A 17,961-nucleotide genomic window follows, 5' to 3' on the forward strand; every position below is an offset into this window, starting at 1 on the left:
GGGCATGGTGGTCTCAGGCTAGTCAGCCTGCCTCCGTGTCAGCTTAGGGCACCAGGCAGAAAAGCTAGCAGGTACAACTGCCCATTACAAGTCTCTAAGCCAGAGAGACGTGCCAGTTCACTGAATGTAAGAAGTCAAGACAAATTCCCAGAAAGCTCAGGTCCCCTGGTTAGGACTGCAGTGTTGAGTGTCTCAGCAAGGATGGAAAGAACCATCAAGGCTTGCCATGTCCCCAGGCCCCAGTTTTGAGTGGATTGATCCAAAGCTCGGGAGCAACTCCTGTGAAAATGAGATGATGCACAGCTAGAAGAATTAGAAGTGGAACAGCCAAGGCACCTGTCAGGAGCTGCCCACGACAAGAATGTTTAAGGAATTCTCCAGGGACTGGCACTGTGATGTGTCAGGCTAAACCTCAGCCTGTGGTGCTAGCATCCTTTATGGGAAATAGTTCATGTCCCAGATGTTCCACTTCTGATTCAGCCACTAGCTGATGGCCTGAGAAAGCAGCAGAGGATGGTCAAGTGCTTGGGCCCCTGTATCCACATGGGAGGCCTAGAAGGAGCTCCTGGCGCCCAGCTTTGGATTGGCCCAGCTCTGACTGTTGTGCTCATTTGGTGAGTGAATCAGTGAATGGAGGATTCCTATACATCTGGGGATGGAGAGGAAGATGGGAGATGTGTCCACAACGAGTGGAACAAGGGTCGCTTGGGGCAGAATGCTCCCCTGTCCCGGGCCTGAGAGATGGAGAGATTGCAGTAGTTGCGTGTGACATTGCAAACTAGTGCATCTATCCACACTATTCAGTGTGGCCTGAACTATTACAGCCGTACTATTTGGTATAGCAGTTTTTCACCACGCATCAGCCTTCATGCCAAACAATCGACTCATTATTCAAGAGTTAAATAAATAAACCAGGGGATAAAGAGTGATGTCTCCCCCCCTCCCCCCCCCGGATGTTGGAACAACAAGTGGGGAGGCGCTGGCTGAGATCCAATGCTAACGGAATGGAGGAGAGCAAGGCTTTCTTCCCAAGGGATCAGTTGTGTTTCCCCCAGGTTACTGAAAATCCCGGAGGTTGCTCACCAGAGTGAGGTTCCAAAGAGCAGAGCCTGCAGTAAAAAAGGCTGAAGACTGCTCGGCGGATGAGGCCGAGGGACCAACCTGGGCCTCCTGCTCCGTAGCCTCTCCCCTCCCAGTCCCTTGGTGGCCTCACCTCTCAACAGGAACCCCAATGCCCCTGGGTAGATGCCTGCTCCTTGTCTAGCGCGCTTCTTCCCTCAAGAGATAAAGTCAGGGTACTTCTCCCCTCCCCTGGGGAACAGGACTGTTCTCGTCCCGGGCTGCAGGTGCAGGCGTAGGGGAAGGTGCAGGAGGAGGTGCAGGCTCCAGCCTTTCAGCATTAGCCTCAGTGTCAGAGCCACATGGCTGCCTGGAGAAGTCTGTAAGGGTGCCAAGGGTGGGTATTGCAGGACCCTGTGCCCCACTGGAGGGAAGTTGGCTCAGACACATCACCTGGTCACTTCCACCCTGGGAGGAAGCTGGGGACTTACCTGTGGTCCCTGCCCAGTCTGGGGGAAAACCTTGGGGTAAACATCTATGTGGTTAAATTAGCCAAGTTGTCATTTTGTTATAGATGTGACATGATTTGGGTTGCAAAAAGACAGTGCTGTTTGCCCAAGTTTAAGAATGGCTTCCCTCTTTGGCACAGCCTCCACAATCTTCCTGGAGGTGCCCATGCCTACAGCGACTGTAGGAGAAAACAAGTGAGACCTGGAGACCCTCGTGGCCCCCTCCTGGGAGTCTGTGGTTCAGACTGGTATGCCCTCTCAGTCACCCATGTGGGGTTAGAATCCCAAGGCTTTGGGTTGTTCTCTGCTGCTTCCCCAGGCCACAAGCAGTGAGCTGGAAGGGAAATGGAGCAGACAGGATATGAACGGGTGCCCATATGGGATCTTGGCGGATACAAGACGAGGACTTTAGCCACCAGGCTATTGTACTGGGCCCAACACCTCCATGTTATTCTATGGCTTTATGGTTGAGGACTTTGACTCCACTTCTCCATAGCAATATGTAACGTCTGTTGTGCACGGTAGTTCCCCCCACCGATCCACTTCCTTCTTAAGGCTAAACCACAGGCTGTGTTAAGTGATACTTGAAGGCTGTTCAGGGCCTGCCCAGACAATAATGCCTACCTCCCCATATAACTCTCTCCTCTGGCCTTGTGTGCAGTCAGATCACAAAAAGGCAAGACACTGTCCAAGACCAAAGGGCAGACTGGGCACTTCAAACTGCCATGCCCATGACACCCTTATGCTTTCACTGACAACCTTTGGATGTCTGGTTGACCAGGAGCTGGTCAAGTGGGAACCCAGTGTGAAGGGCATATAATGCCATGGGCTTTATCCAGGACTGGAAATGCTTACACCAGCTGGACACCAACTGGATATGTATCTTAAAGCAATAATGAGCTGTACTGGTAACTTAGATGGGTTTAACAGCTGGGCCAACCCCCACTGCGTGCAGAGACATAACGGACCTGTGTGTTTTCTCCCCTGGAGAGTGAACAAGCCCTTCCCCTGGGCTCCTGAGTCACAACACCTGCTCCCAGCTCTGTCCCTGGGCTGTTGAGTGGGGTCAGCTGCAAGGACTTGACATACAGGAAGCAACTTCCGGAATGTGCTGCATGCACACTCAGAGAAGGGTCCTTGAATGTGTCAGAATCCTAGGCGCTTACCCCATCCCTACAACCTCTCACAGCCCCTTGCCCTCTCGGCCTCCTCATTGAACTCCTGTGCCTGTTCTCACTTCTGACAGTCTGCACACAGCAGGCAGAGCACTCATTCACAAACCAGACTGGACACGGTCAAGGTGTCAGAGGACAGCTTCCGTAGGACTAAGAATACTCATACGCAGATAATACAGAAAGGGGGCCAGGTACAGATCACTGGTGACAGTAGATCGTGAGGCAACAATTATCCAGCCAATTCTGTACACCAGATGATCGAGCAAAAAATACTTAAACAGAGGCCAGCACCATGGCATAGCAAGTTAAACCACCCGTAGCACCAGCCTCCCATATGGGCACGAGCTTGAATCACAGCTGCTTCACTCCTTGTTAACATGCCTAGGAAAGCAGAAGAGAGCTTAAGTTGGGGGACCCTGCACCCACCTGGAAAACCTAAAGCCCCTGTCGTGACAGACGCAGCTCTGGCCATTGCAGCCATTTAAGAAGCGAATCGACTTTTCAAACAAAAATTCATCTTTTTTTACAAGTATATAATCAAGGGCTCGGCGCAATAGCGTAGTAGTTAAAGTCCTCGCCTTGCACACGCCCGGGATCCCATATGGTCGCCAGTTCTGATCTCAATGGCCCTGCTTCCCATCTAGCTCCCTGCTTCTGGCCTGGGAAAGCAGTCGAGGACAGCCCAAAGCCTTGGGACCCTGAAACCGCGTGGGAGACCCAGAAGAAAGCTCCTGACTTCGGATTGGCTCAGCTCCAGCCGTTGCGGCCACTTGGGGAGTGAACCATCGGACAGAAGATCTTCCTCTCTCTCTCCCAATAAATCTCAAAAACAAAAAACTAAATATATAACCAAACACAAATGAGGTCTTATCACTGCTTAGTTTCCACCCCATGCAGAATAAAGCTGAGAGTCCCTGGCTCCGGGCCCTCCTCTGAGTGGTCCCTGCTGGTTTTTCCAAGGTCTTCTCTCACCCTCAGTCCCAGGACCCACTCAGATCTTGTTTCACCACCTTTAGGCTCGCTGTTCCCTGGGCCTGTCACTCTTCCCTCCTGTTTCAAGTTCCTCCATTTTGGTTCAGGTACCCGCTCTCATCTCCTCCTGGAGATCTCTTCTGGTCAGTGTCCTCAAAGTCACCTGCTTTACTTTCCTGCAAGGAACACAGCGCTACCTGAAACCACACCACACGTCACTTACTCATGCACCTGTGCCCCTACTGTCCGTCTTCCCCAGTAGCCTTTAAGAACTATGATGGTAGGGATTTCCATTCTGGCTCATCCCTGCATCCCGAAAGGCCTGGAATAGACGCTTTCCACCTAGTTGATGCAGGACCAGTGTATGTCAAGTGAATATGTGGATAGAAAACAGAAATGCTTGGGCCCAGTGCGGTACCCTAGCAGCTAAAGTCATTACCTTGCAAACGCCAAGATCCCATATAGGTGCTAATTCATATCCCACCTGCTCCACTTCCCATCCAGCTCCTTGCTTGTGACCTGGGAAAGCAGTTGAGGAAGGCACAAAGCCTTGGGACCCTACACCTGTGTGGGAGACCCAGAGGAGGCTCCTGGCTTCTGGCTTTGGATTGGCTCAGCTCTGGCCGTTGTGGCCACTTGGGGAGTGAATCAATGAATGAAAGATTTTCCTCTCTGTATATCTGACTTTGCAATAAAAAAAAAATACATCTTAATTAAAAAAAAACAAAACGAGAAATGCTTGAGACGTGATACTGTGAGAGAATGAATAAATGAATACATGAACAAACACACGAACGGGTGACTGGACCAGCTCTAGTAGAGACATGACCCCTTCTAAAGCAGGAGAGATCAGAGAAGGCTTCCTGCAGGAGCTGGGTCAGAGACACAGACAGGCATTGAGGGAATAATACCACCAGGCAAGGCCGCTGGAGAAGGCCAGGTGGCCAGGTGAGAGTGTGAGGAGCCCGGGGAACCGGCTGATCTGACCTCAGCCGCTGCTCTCTCTTCCCACTGTTCTTCGCTTGGTGCTATGCACTCCCCAGGGCCTTGGGGCAGCCAGGTCCCACCATAGGGGCTGGCCATCAGTAGGAGGAATCTGGCTTTGGGTGCCCCTCTGAGCTACCAGCTGTCCACCTGGCACAGGGAGCCCACATCTCTCAAGGACAGCGGTCTCCAGGGCTACCTGCCAGGAGCCTGTTTGCTCTCTGGGACCCTGCAGCCTCAGCTCAGGTGGGTCCCTGTCCAAGGCCCTTGGTCCAGCCAGCCTTCCCTCTACTGGGGACACCTGGGTCCCTTTCCCCCGGAGAGAATGAGGATGACAGAAGCAGACCTGCCTGGGCTCACTACCCAGCACTTAGGAGGGATGCATCCCTAACCTTGCCTGCAAACTGAAAACTAAGTTACCCACCTCACCAGGCTGCTGTGCAAAGCCACAGGCAAGGTGCTTAGCACTGTACTTGGAAAACACACACACACACACACACACACACACACACACACACACACACGGCTGCCTGCCCCAGCTTGACAGCCCCGCCCACTTCCAGGCACCAGCAGGCGGGTGTGTATGACACCATACTCCCCAGGCTTTGTCACCAATACACCTGGTGCTGACAAATCCCCAGGGGCAGGGTCCTCTTTCACTCTCAGCTCACAGGGTGTGGCTGGGCTGAGTGGCCAGCTTTGCCAGGAGCCTGCACGGAGGGACAGTAAACAGAGCAACACTGGCCTGAGCCTGCAGATACCAAAGTCTGTCCTGGTTTGGCTATGGGCAGACTGTCTTCTGCAAGCCCCCTTGTCTACTCGCTCCGTGCTAGAGGCCCCCTCTGGCCCTACCACCAGGGACTACAGACAGCTCCTGCCATGTGAGTAGACAGCTACACTCTGGGGACGGACACAATTGCTGTCACTGCCTTGTGCCCCTCCTCTCAGGGAAGACTACAGCTGGACTTGTTGACATTCAAGAGCATAGGGCCCAGCATGATGGCCTAGCAGCTAGGCACACACCAGGATCCCCTATAACCACCGGTTCTAATCCTGGCGGCCCCACTTCCCATCCAGCTCCCTGCTTGTGGCCTGGGAAAGCAGTCGAGGATGGCCCAAAGCTTTGGGACCCTGCACCCGAGTGGGAGACCTGGAAGAGGCTCTGTTCCTGGCTTTGGATCAGTGCAGCTCTGGCTGTTGCGGCTGTTTGGGGAGTGAATCAATGGATGGAAGATCTTCCTCTCTGTCTCTCTTCTCTGTATATCGACTTTCCAATAAAAATAAATCTTAAAAAAAAATTCAAGTGCATAAACAAGAGGCCCTGGCCTCTGTGAAGGGGTGGGCAATGATGGGCCCTGCAATAACTTCAGCACCCACAGCCTCGTGGTCTGAGAGGCCGGGCGGGTTCATGAGAGGAGCAGACACTTGGCAGTTCTAGATGCTGTGACTCCCACAGAGAAAACCCCTGTTCTCTTGAGGTTTATATTTCAGTGAGGAGGCATAATTCATACAGGACTAAGTAGGACACGTGGCGTATTAGACAGGGATAAGAGCAACAGCAGAAAACAAACTAGGACAAACAGGAAGGGTGTTTTTTAGATCTGCTTTTTTCTTTGGAAGGCAGAGCAAGAGAGAAGTTCACTTGGACAGCAAGGGCTTATGCACTTGAACCCTCTTCAACTGCCCTCCCAGGCACATGAACAGGAAGCTGGGTCAGAAGTGGAGCAGACAAAGTTCAAAGACACTGATACAGGATGTTGGAGTCCCAGGCAGGGTTTAACGCGCTGCAGCACAAGTCTGGCCCCTAGGGCAGCAATGTGCCTCAGGGTGGAGGTGGTGAGAAGGGAAGCACACAGCAGGCCCAGGACAGAGAGAGGATGAGGAGGGCTTCCAGGTCACCCTGGCTGAGATGCCGTGGACTGGCAACTTTGCACTGTGGGCAACAATCCTGGAGACTCTGACATCCGCTTAGACAGCCAATGGGACGGCAAGGAGGCAGCTGGGTAAATGGAATGCAGGAAGAAGGCTTTACAAGACAGGCAGTGTTGTCAGTATTCTATAGGGCACAGGAGGGGGTGGGGTGGGGTTTCCAGGTAGCTAGCTGCAGTTCAAAGTCAGCCTGAACACCCCCCCACCCTTGACTCTATGCTCCCTGACCTGGCAGGCACCCCACACTATGCAGGTTGCCAAGATCATGTCACTCCTTCAGGCATCCACCCACCCACACTGCTAGCCTACTTGCAGCTTTGGCAGTAAACCCAAGGGAGGCCTCCAGCAGGTCACTCCCGCCCATGGCTTCCCACCTTTCCTTCCTGTCCTGAGGCTCTTGGACCAGCTCATCCAGGTAGTTATTCAGATATTTGCCTGGGGACCCCAAATCCTATGCCAGGACTACCTGAACCCTATTGCACACACACTGTCTGCTGAGGGCTTCCATGGCCTGAGACGGGACAGGCCCAGGGGAAAGACAGCTCCCCTGCCTCCAAGAGGCACACAGTCCAAGCAGGGCAACAGAACAGCAACCAGGTAATAAGGAACATGTCCTGGGACATGCCAAACCTCCACAACAGAAATGTTGGGAAGGCGTGGAGAACAAGTCACTGACACAGAGGGACCAAGGATGACACAGGGGCCAGCGGGGCGGGGGACATCCACCGTGGGCTTGTCTGACAGGGATACAGGGAGTCTAAGGAGCAGGGGAGGTGGGCAGGGGCAGGAGCCTGGCTTCCCAGCTGCTGGGTGGTTGGGACCTCAAGTTCCAAGGAGCCACTGGGTCAGTGCTGCAGGGACTCAGCCACACCCCCTGCCCCTCTGTGGCGGCCTTGGCAGTGGGGAACATTTTCAGTGTCCCCTTGGGCAGAGTGATTCATTATTGTGGACACAAATTACACTCACAGATGAACTCTGGAATCACAAGCAGATGAAGGGTGGAGGAAGAGGGGAAGTAGTCTGGCAGGGGTGGGGTAGGAGGAACCATTTTTTATTCCACAGGCAGCAAACTGCACACACCACCCAGCGAGGTTCTGTGGCTTAGCCACGTCCAGGCCAGAGTAACACAGGACACTGTCCATGGGGCTGCAGCCGTTCCTCGCCACACCCCGCTCCGGGCCACGGAGCTGCAGCTGGCGAGGGACCAGGCTCCTCACTTCCATCCACCTGGGCTCAGGCTCGTGAAGAGCGGTGGACAGCACAGCTCCAGGCCCTAGCCTGTTCAGAAACTAACTCGGGGAGGGGAGGGGCCCAGGCACAATCCCTCCCCAGAGAGAAACAGCAGTTGCAGGTGCACAAGGTCGTGCTTTCAGAGTGGGGGCACGCCGCGCATGCGCCGAATCAGGTTGGCCAGCTTCTTGGCCAGGCCACCAGTGCTGGGCTCCTCGATGTGGAAGGTTCGGGTGAGGAGGTTGTAAAAGGAGCCGTAGCACACAGCCACCACAGTGCATGTGAGGCAGATCACGTTGTAGGGCATGCTGAAGTCTGGCGTGGGCAGGCTCACCACCAGCGGCTCCGTGTACAGTCGCACAAAGTAGCTGGAGCCGTCGGAGACAGGGAACCTAGGGTGCAGGGGGGCAGTGAGGAGGGCGGCTACAGCTCCACTCCCCAACCCACCCCTGCTCATCTGCAGCTGCACACGGCTGGAATCCACAGAATGGCTTTTCAACGTTCTCTTGGCTCTAAACCTTCCATTGGAAGGTTCGTACTTGAGAGCGCAACATGCAAGCCTGATCAAAGCACAGTGGCTCCATGCTCAGCACAAGGAAGCCACGTTGCCTATGCGGGGCTGCTGCCTCCCCTGCCTGCTCTCAGCCTGAAGGAAACCTCCTCAGGAAGCCTTCCTGGATAACCCATTCAATCATGCCCTACTCTCCAGTCTGCCCTGGAGAAGGAGGCTTTGCTGCCATCCACTCCAGGCTCTTCTGGCATTTGCCAAGGGTGCCACCAGATACCTGCCATGCTGACTGGTTCTCAGAGACATCTCAAAGTCTCTTGGTCATCTGTACACACACAAAGCACCAGAGGATGGAGTCAGATCCACGCCACGCTCCGGGAGAGGGCACACCTGCACCATGCTGCCTGCTTGCCCACCCACCAGGGCCTCAGGCAGGGGGCATGGCCATACTCACAGGGTCCTGAACAGGGGACTTTCCTCCCAGTCCACTGGCTTGGCCGCCACCACACTGGGCACGAGGGCGCTGAGGACAGACGGGCTGCAGAGAAGCACATGGCCCCCATTGCTCACCAACTTCTCTACCACGGGGTAAGTGGTATAGAGGGTGGGACCAGGACGGCAGCGGGTGGCTGGGGGCAGTGCCCACCTGACATAGAAGCCATGGTTGGGGTCCGGAGTGTATTCAGTCCACTTGAGCAGGGCCCGCTCAAATTGGATGGAGACCTTGGTGACTGAGTTGGCAGGCAGCTGAATTAGCATCTCGAGGAGGTGGGGCTGCAGGCGGTCCTGGGCAGGCTGGTAGTGAATGTAACCTGCAGACAGGCAAGGGACACTCACACCCCTCCGCTGGGGCCTGCACGTCTACACCGGCCGTCCCTATTGCCTGCCTGGCAGGCTGGGGGAGGAGGCAGGCTCTCAGCCAAGAGTGGCCATGAAGGCTGCCGAACACCCATCCACCTTCACGTCCCTGAAACTGGGGCACCAGAGCCACATACTCAGCGGACTGGGCAGAGCCACCTGGGACAGTATCTAATGGAGTTTCTAAATCTAACCACAAAAGACACGGCGGGGGTTGGGGAGGTGGGAGGACACACCCAGTACCAGGACAAGGACAAATCCAGAATGTAGAACATTCTACACCACAAGGTAAAACCCAGTTTTTCCAACAGACACATAGCCCTGGGGTGGGAGTGGGGTGAGGCATGGGAATGGCTACGGCTGAACACAGCCTGGAGTGTCACACTGAGTACAGACATGGAGAGGGACTCTCCATGTACAGACTGGCAGGGGCAGTGCAGTCATCTGTCCTTCCCCAGCTCAGAAGTGAACACTGCTAAAACACATTCGTGGCGTAACTCACAGGAAACCACGTCACAGACGGGCCAGGAAAACCTAAGGCAAGGCCCCTGCCGAGATCCCAGTTCACATAAGCCAATTCTACAAGGTGATTTTTGAGATCAAAGGGGGAAAGCAGGAGTGAGAATGGTACAATCACATCACAAGAGGGGAGACATGAATGAAATGGACAGAGAGCTGGAGCCCACAGGGAGCTTCTGGAAGGGCCTACAGGGGCTCACGGCACTGTTCTACTTGGCTATGTGCTTGAAATTTCTCAAATTATAATGGGAAAAACAAACAGCAAAATCCGCCGAATACACAGGTCGGACATGTGGCACAGAGAATCCAAAGGGGCTGCAAATAATGGCGTGAAAGATAAGTAAAACTGTTAGCCACAGTTTTGAAATTGGATCTACAATGGAGGGATTTCAAGAAGTTGCAGCCACTTAGGGAGTGAATCAACGATGGAAGATCTTCCTGTCTGTCTCTCCTCTGTGTATCTGATTTTCCAATTAAAAAAAAAAAGAAAAAGAAAAAAGAAGCTGCTTCAGAAGGGGCCAGGCATGACAGCCCACTGGCAGAACTCCTTGCCTTGCACGCACTGGGATCCCATATAGGCGCTGGTTTGTATCCTGCCTGCTCCACTTCCCATCCAGCTCCCTTGTTTGTGGCCTGGGAAAGCAGCAGAAGATGGCCCAAAGCCTTGGGACCCTGACCCCACATGGGAGACCTGGAAGAAGCTCCTGGCCTCAGATTGGCTCAGCACCTGCCGTTGTATTACTTGTGGAGTGAACCAGCAGATGAAAGATCTTTCTCTATGTCTCTCCTTTTCTCTGTATATCCACCATTTCAATAAAAATAAATCTTAAAGAAAGAAAGAAGGAAAGAAAGAAAGAAAGAAAGTAAGAAAGAAAGAAAGAAAAAAAGAAGGAAAGAAAGAAAGAGAAAAGAAAACTTGCTTGGGCCCAGCATGATAGCCTAGTGGTTAAATCCTCATTTTGCATGCACTGGAATCCTGTAGGGGCACTGGTTCTTACCCTGCCTGCTCCACTTTCCATCCAGCTCCTGCTGGTGGCCTGGGAAAGCAGTCGAGAATGGCCCAAAAGTCTTGGGACCCTGCACCCACAAGGGAGACTCAGAGGGAGCTCCTGACTCCTGGCTTCTGATCAACTTAGCCCCAGCCACTGTGGCCGCTTGGGGAGTAAATCAGCAGACAGAAGATCTTTCTGTATCTCCTTCTCGCTGTAGATCTGCTTTTCCAATAAAAATAAATGTGTCTAAGAAACCAAAAAGGCCGTTTACATTTGGCTCTGCAGGATGAGACAATCTGCCTAGAAAGCCCTCTCCTGTATAATTAGTTTCTCCCCACACCTGAGAAGGACAAAGTGCTTCACGGAGAGCCGGGCCTGGCATCTGGAAGAAAGCATCTAGGAAATATCAACCTCTCCTCAGAAAAATGATGGAAAATGGAGGCCATGTTTTACAATTACACCTCTTTGTACCTTGCATAGAAACCAAAGGCCCTCCACCTCGTCTTGACCACCTCTTAGCTTCCAGCACCCCTCTTCTCCTGCCAAGCGCTTCTCCGCCCTTAAGGAGTCTGTGAATCATCACACAAATGTAAACGCAAGGCCGGGCCGGCTCCGAAGGAGAGTAAGTGCGAAGGCTGGGAGCCCGGCCCGCTGCAGGCCTGACAAGGCTGTGTGCTCATGACTTTCGCTTGATAAGCAGCTCCTAGCTCTCACTGCCTATGTAGTTTTTGGAAGCATTACAAATGAGTTGGGGCAGGGGGAGGGAGCTTGTCGGTGGGGGTGAGGGTGGAGACAGGACCTGGGGGGAGAATGAGTCAGGGACGGGAAGTGCTGGGGGGCCTGGTCCAGCACGCAGCACACCCACCGACCGGGTTCCCAGCCTTCACGCTCACTCACTTGGCTTATTCTCCTTGCCCTTGGACGTGATGGTGAGGGTGTGCACGTAGAGCCGCAGGTACCAGGGCACGGTGTCCAGCAGCAGCACAGGGAAGGCACGGTATGGGTGGCTGTTGTACAGCACAGTGCTCAGCTCCCCGCTCTGCAGCCCATAGCCACTCACATAGCGCTGGGCATGCAGGAAGGGCACCGGCGGGGCCTCTGTGTAGAAAAATGCCAGCACTTAGCAGTCCCTAAGGCCTTTGGGCCGTCACCAGCAGCCGAGTGTCCTGGGCCAAGGGTCAAGTTCTGAGGCCAGGGGCAGATGAGCGCAGTCCTGCTCTCAGCACACTGTGCTCTAGGTGCATTCTTGCCTTCCCACGCCCACAGGCGAGGAGGCTAACACAACTGCCATGTCACGCACTCACTAAGAGCCCAGGTGCCCAGGACCGTGGCCCCTTCCAGCCCAAACCAGGTGCTCCAGGAGCCTCTGTCCTTTTCCTTGCCACACTGAACACAATTATAATGAATTAACTAAGGTCTGTCTCAACTAGTAAGCATGTTTCTTAAAAAAAAGTTGGGCCTCACAGGGTGGCAGGCAAATCTTCCGTCTACAGTGCTGGCATCCCACATGGGTGCCAGTTTGAGTCTCAGCTGCTCTATTTCCCATCCAGCTCCCTGCTTATGACCTGGAAGAAGCTCTGGGCTCCTGGCTTTGGCCTGGCTCAGCCCTGGCCATGTGGTCATTCGTGGGGTGAACCAGTAGATAGCAGACCTTTCTCTTTCTAACTCTGCCTTTTAAATAAACATGAATAATTTTTTTTAAAAGCATATGTTGAATTTAAAATTACTTGTTTGATAAACACATGAACAAGCCCCATGTTTTACATTAATTGTCTTGCCCATGTCTCTTTTGCAGATATGGACACTTGAGCTCAGGACGGGGATAGGAACTGGCCATGATCACAGAGCATGGAGGAGGTGCAGTTACGGCCAGGAACACCTGAATCCAGCGCTCTGGGCCCCAACATGTCCCTCTGATCTCAGAGCACAGAGGACAGTGAGCGGGGACCATGGTGGCCCGCCCTCTTACCCTGCTCCAGGGGTTTCTTCCACTTGAGCTGAACGTTGAGGTTGCGGGAGCTGTTGACCACAGCTGGGTCCAGCAAGTCATAGACGGCATAGGTCTTTCGGGTGCCCAGGATGACGTCCTCGTATGTGCTGGAAGGGGGCGGGGTAACCTCCAATGTCTCGTTGCTCTGGGGGACACAAAGGCAGGGCTGACAAGCCGGCGGGAGGGCAGGCTGGCCTGCTGTGGAGGGGACACAGGTGTGGCTGGAGACCCTGTACCTGGCTGTAGCCGGTGATGTCCACATACACTCGGCTCTCTGAGGCCAGAGGGCAGGGCTCGGTGAGGGTGCGGGAGAACATCCGGAACAGGGACCACTCTGAGAAGCAGACAGCAGGGTTGAGCAGGGACCAGGGGAAGGCCTGGCCACCACAGGGAGCAGCACGCACCAGGGGACCAGGGACGGCGGAGGCAGCTTACCTTTCTTTCCCTGCCCCGTGATGAAGGCATCAAACACAACCGAGAGGGTCTGTCGCAGCTCCCACGAGATGCTGGTACAGTGGGCATTCTACCGTGAGGACCAGACAGCAGCAGTGAGGGACCTCACTCCCCACCTGCAGCAGGGGCTCTTACCTGGCCCCCATCGCTTATTGATCTTCCATCCACTGACTTGCCATCAGTCACTACAGAGCATGTGACCTATACTAGACCCTGCTGACAGCTGTGTGGGCGTCAACCTGGTGAACCATCTCAAAACCCTGGGAGCTCATTCTACTCCTATTCTCATGTGACAGGAGAGGACGCTGGGGCCAAGACAGGTGACAGGATTTGCCCAGGCAGGGCCAGCTGGCCTCTGCACCTGCACAGCTACTATTTCCAACCATAGGGCTCCCTGGCAAAGATGCACTAAACTAAGATGCACTCCCCAGGCGGCCTTCCTTGGTGCATGGCCAATGTCCCAAGCAATCATCGCCACACAGGTCACTCCCTACCCAGCCTGAGCCAGACAATGGGCCATGTCGGTCCCTGTGTTTTCCTTCAGGGCCACTGGATGGCACCTGTGCCCCCTCCCAGGGCCCCAGGACTCACTCTGCAAACAGGGCGGATATGAACTGCCTGGGAGTGATAGCTGGTGTGGAATAAGCGCTCTGCCTTCAGCAACACAGAGAGGCCTGCCTGGAGGAGGTGAGAAGAGGTAAAAGGTTTGCACCCCGCTTGGAGCCGCCCCTGGCAGGGCATGCAGGTTCTCCTAAATGTGCCTTAACTCCTGTGCTCTGGAGAGGCGTGCCAGCTGTGGCCCCTCCACAACCCTGTATACCTTGGAGGTACACGGCAACAGCTTCTTCCATGGGGTGAGGTTCTCGGTGCAGACAACCTCCCGTGGCAGCATGGCGTAGCGCAGGAAGTAGTGATCCGTATCTGCAGGGGACAGAGGACACAGCCACATTCCACAGGTGACAATGACCCTACATACATCCTCCAGAAGCACCCATTGAATGGCCCCTTCTGGGAGCAGGCCCCAACCTATCTCCACCTGCCCCAGTCCCTAACTCCCCATACACAATGGAAGGCAACAATGCAGGGACTGTATACTTTCTGGAAAGCTTGTAGGGCCTGCAAAACCAGAGGAGCAGGATGGAGCCCAAGATGGGGTAGGTCAAGGAGGGGAAAGGAAGCCAAGGTCCCGACAGCAGGTGGCCAGGGGCAAAGGGCTCGCGGCTGTCTCACCATTGGCCAGGCCCAGGGGTTTGAAGGAGGCAGTGGGAGTGATGGTGTTGGTGGAGTCGATGAAGTTGAGGGAGGCGCAGAAGATGCCCGAAAGGACGTTACTGAGCTCCTTCCACGACTTGTCCACACTGGAGGAAACACAAATCCCGCTCACTGCCCAGTGGGAAGCTGCCTGCCCAACCATCACGTCAGCTAGCTGATGGAGGTGCAACATCGCTGACCCCACCCAGTCCACTTCCTGGCCTCCCCTAACCAGCACTCCTTCCTTACCCTCCCCTGGGCATCCCTGCAGCCCCACAGGTTCTTGCCAATATGACTTCTCCTGCCCCATGCACTCTTCTCTGCCCACCTTCAGTCGCAGCTCCCTCCTCCAGGAAGCCTATTGTGCCCTCCTTGGGGCTGTGCAGTCCTGACCACTGATGTCCCTCGCTCGCTCTGGGAGGATGGCAGCAGGATCGTGTCCTGAACACCTGTGATTCCCAACTAGGCTGGCAGCAACTCAAAGACCCAGGACTGTTTCAGGTCATCTCTGTACCTCCGTACCATCTCAGAGCACAGAACTGAGAGCAGTCCACCAATCTTGCCAGAGCGTGCCCAGCTGGCAAAAGCAGCCCATTTTTCCCTTCAAATATTGTCTGCAGGAAGGTAAGTCTTGGTTCTACCCTTGGGGATCAGGACATGGCAGAGAGGGAGTCCTATGAAAAACCACACTGAGCAGGTGGAAAATGGCCATTCTAGGACCCCACAAAAACATCAAATTAAACTGTGCTTTTTGGGGCTGGCATGGTGGTATATCAGGCTAATCCTCTGCCTACAGCGCTGTCATTCCATACAGGAACAGGTTCATGTCCCAGCTGCTCCACTTTCCAGCTTGTGGCCTGGGAAAGAAGCGGAGGATGGTTCAAGTGTTTGGGCCCCTGCACCCATGTGGGAGACCTGCAAAAAGCTCCTAGCCCCTGCCTTGGGCTGGACTCGGCTCTGGTCACTATGGCCATTTGGAAATTTTACTGGAAATCCAGATTTACAGAAAGAAGAGACAAAAAGATCTTCTACTCGCTGATTCCATCCCCCAAATGGCCACAATGACTGGAGTTGAGGGTATCCAAAGCCGGGAGCCAGGAGCCTCTCCTGAGCATACACATGAGTACAGGGTCCCAGGCCTTTGGACCATCCTCTGCTGCTTTTGGGCCACAAGTAGGGAGCTGGATGGGAAGTGGAGCACTTGGGGCACAAACCGATGCTCAGATCAAATGCTGGCACTTGAAGGCGGAGTATTAGCCCATTTAGCCAAGTGTCAGCCTGGCAATCTTGGTTTCTTACAGCAGGAGGAAGACACAGCGAGATACAGTTTCCATTCTTGTGCCCCTATCAGCATTTTCACCCCTTACACATCAATGCTACTTGTGTGACACATGAAAAAATATGTTTGTGACTTCTGCATAAAATGGTTCTAATCTAGGACAGGCACAGCAACTGCTGGAAAGAAACTTTTGTACTCACTATATACCTGCCCCTTTCCCAAGCAAAGTCAGTCCTTGAATACATGAAGCTAGCATCTTGTGAGCTAATCCCAGCTCAGAGATATGGCTGGCTTGGAACTTTATATCCCCCGTAACGTAACTTAACACACACACACACACACACAGGGTCAGGTGCAAGGTGCTGTGGTTAAAATGTCACTGGGCATTCCTGCAGCCCACATCAGAGTGCTGGCTTCAAGTCCTGCCTCTGCTTCTGACTCTAGCTTCCTGCTAACACACAGGGGATGGCCCGGGGAACTGGGACCCTCTGCTGCTGCTCATGTGCAAGACCTGGACTGAGTGATGAGTTCCTGGCTTCGGCTCAGCCCTGGCTGTGGCCGGTATTTGGAATTGAACCAGGAGATTCAAGATTTCTATGTCTCCTGATTTTAAAAATTGAAAAAAGTAATATACGGCTGCCATTTAGGTTATCTGGTGCGTTTTCTACCGTCTTCCGTCCAAATATGTGTCTGTCATTTCTTGTGGGGAATCGCATGTCATCCGTAGTAGAAGTATTAGGGGACGGAGCTTATTCAGGCAAAAAATGCCACTCACTGATAACATCATTTCTTAGGCCCAGGACCGGCCCTAACCCCGCAGAATCAGCCCTAACCCCGCAGAATCGGGCTTACTGGAGCTGCTGTCTCAGAGGGCAGCAACAAGATGACAACACCCTCTCTTGCCACACCCCCTCTGGGGCCTGTAGGACCCGAGGCTGGAACACTCACTCTGTGACGGTGTCTTGGAACCAGACCCAGAGCTCTGCGCCTGAGGGAGCCTGCAGAAAGGGGGGTCCCCAGTACCGGGTCCTCCAAAAGCCCTGCGTGAGCGACAGGTGCAACTCCCGGAGAGAATACTTGGAGATCAGCTGCCCCAGAGCCTTGGGAAAGAGCCTGTAATGAGACACTGGGGAAGGGGGCACCGGGGAGTGAGGACCCCACCCTCAGGATCCCAAGCCCGCCTCCGAGGCTCGCCCCCACAGCCCACACCCCAAGCAGGTGCCAGCTCTCGCCTTCACACCTCCTTCCTTCTGCAGCTCCGAATCCCAGCGCGTGCGGAACTGGAATGTGGCGGCCACGTCCCCGGAAGGCAGCGGAGTGATCACGAGCTCCTCCCGCAGGGTGTCGCGTGGGGGCCATGTCTGGCCCCAGGCACCGTGCCCCGGGAGCAGCAGCAGCAGCAGCACAGCGAGCGGCAAGGCCGCCGCCATGCCTGCCGCTGCTTCCGCCTCCCGCAGCTCCCGCCCCACGGGCGGCCAGCATCCAATAGGAAGAGGACAGGAGAATGATTTCCGGTGTCGTCCCGGAAACCGCTCTGCGTTGACCGGAGCTACCGACTGGACTGGCAGGGTGATTTCGCTTCTGGGCCGGTTGGGCTTAAGGAGCACCGAGACGACACAAAAGGGGTGGGTGTCTGGCAATGATTGAGAAGGCACCCTAGAAAGTCCGTAGTAACGGGGAGCCCCGCCCCTACCATTTTCTCCGTTGGATGTTTGAGGACGGCTGACTGCTCGGCCTTGAGTGTCCTCGGGTACCGGGTCCTAACCTTGGCCAGCTGTGCTTCTGGCAAACTTTCCGGCAGAACCCTCAAGTTGCAGCCCTTTTATCATGAAGCATTTTAAGCTTTAAAGAATGAGCACCTGTATCTTTTTACCCATCCCCTAGGTTTTCCCACTAACATTTTGCCGTGCATTGCTTCATTGCATATCCGCCTGTGCATTTGTAAGTTCGTCTTTGGTTTGTCTCAGTGTAAATTGAAGACACAGTACAGTTTCCTCTGAATGGATATAGCATTTCATGAACTGGAATTCAATAGCATTTATATTTTCTCCTTCAGTTTCACAAGTGCACATTGGGTTTTGAAAGATGCATACCCCTATGTAACCCAAACTCCTAATTCAAATACAGGAACAGTCCTGAGCGCCCCCCTCCACACACACACACACACACACACACACCCCAGATATCGGTTGGTGTTTCTTCCCAGTCAGCCCCACCCCCACTGCACTGTGCAAAGATGACCACTGTTTAGTG

The 17,961-nt window shown here is 54.2% G+C and overlaps 1 protein-coding gene across 6 annotated transcripts; it reads right to left on the bottom strand.

Moving 5' to 3' along the window:
- Nucleotides 1–7,663: 7,663 nt before the first annotated feature.
- PIGT (phosphatidylinositol glycan anchor biosynthesis class T) lies at nt 7,664–17,160 on the bottom strand. 6 transcript variants are annotated; one of them, XM_040981410.1, is made up of 12 exons: nt 16,949–17,160; nt 16,657–16,834; nt 14,409–14,536; nt 13,999–14,099; nt 13,770–13,856; nt 13,161–13,248; nt 12,962–13,059; nt 12,705–12,870; nt 11,633–11,833; nt 9,013–9,178; nt 8,821–8,904; nt 7,664–8,250 (listed from the first exon to the last, which is right to left on the bottom strand). In XM_040981410.1, the coding sequence occupies exons 1-12, from the start codon at nt 17,136–17,138 to the stop codon at nt 7,998–8,000; spliced, it is 1,740 nt and encodes a 579-aa protein (XP_040837344.1). In that variant the 5' UTR covers nt 17,139–17,160; the 3' UTR covers nt 7,664–7,997. The 6 variants fall into 6 exon arrangements, with proteins under 6 accessions (XP_040837344.1, XP_040837345.1, XP_040837347.1 ...); XM_040981411.1 differs by having other exon boundaries at nt 16,697–16,834; nt 16,949–17,149; XM_040981413.1 differs by lacking the exon at nt 14,409–14,536 and having other exon boundaries at nt 16,697–16,834; nt 16,949–17,149.
- Nucleotides 17,161–17,961: the final 801 nt, after the last annotated feature.

This window comes from Ochotona curzoniae, unplaced genomic scaffold (assembly GCF_017591425.1).
Source record: "Ochotona curzoniae isolate NIBS_2020 unplaced genomic scaffold, NIBS_Ocur_1.0 contig_3520, whole genome shotgun sequence".
NCBI classification, from domain to species: domain Eukaryota; kingdom Metazoa; phylum Chordata; class Mammalia; order Lagomorpha; family Ochotonidae; genus Ochotona; species Ochotona curzoniae.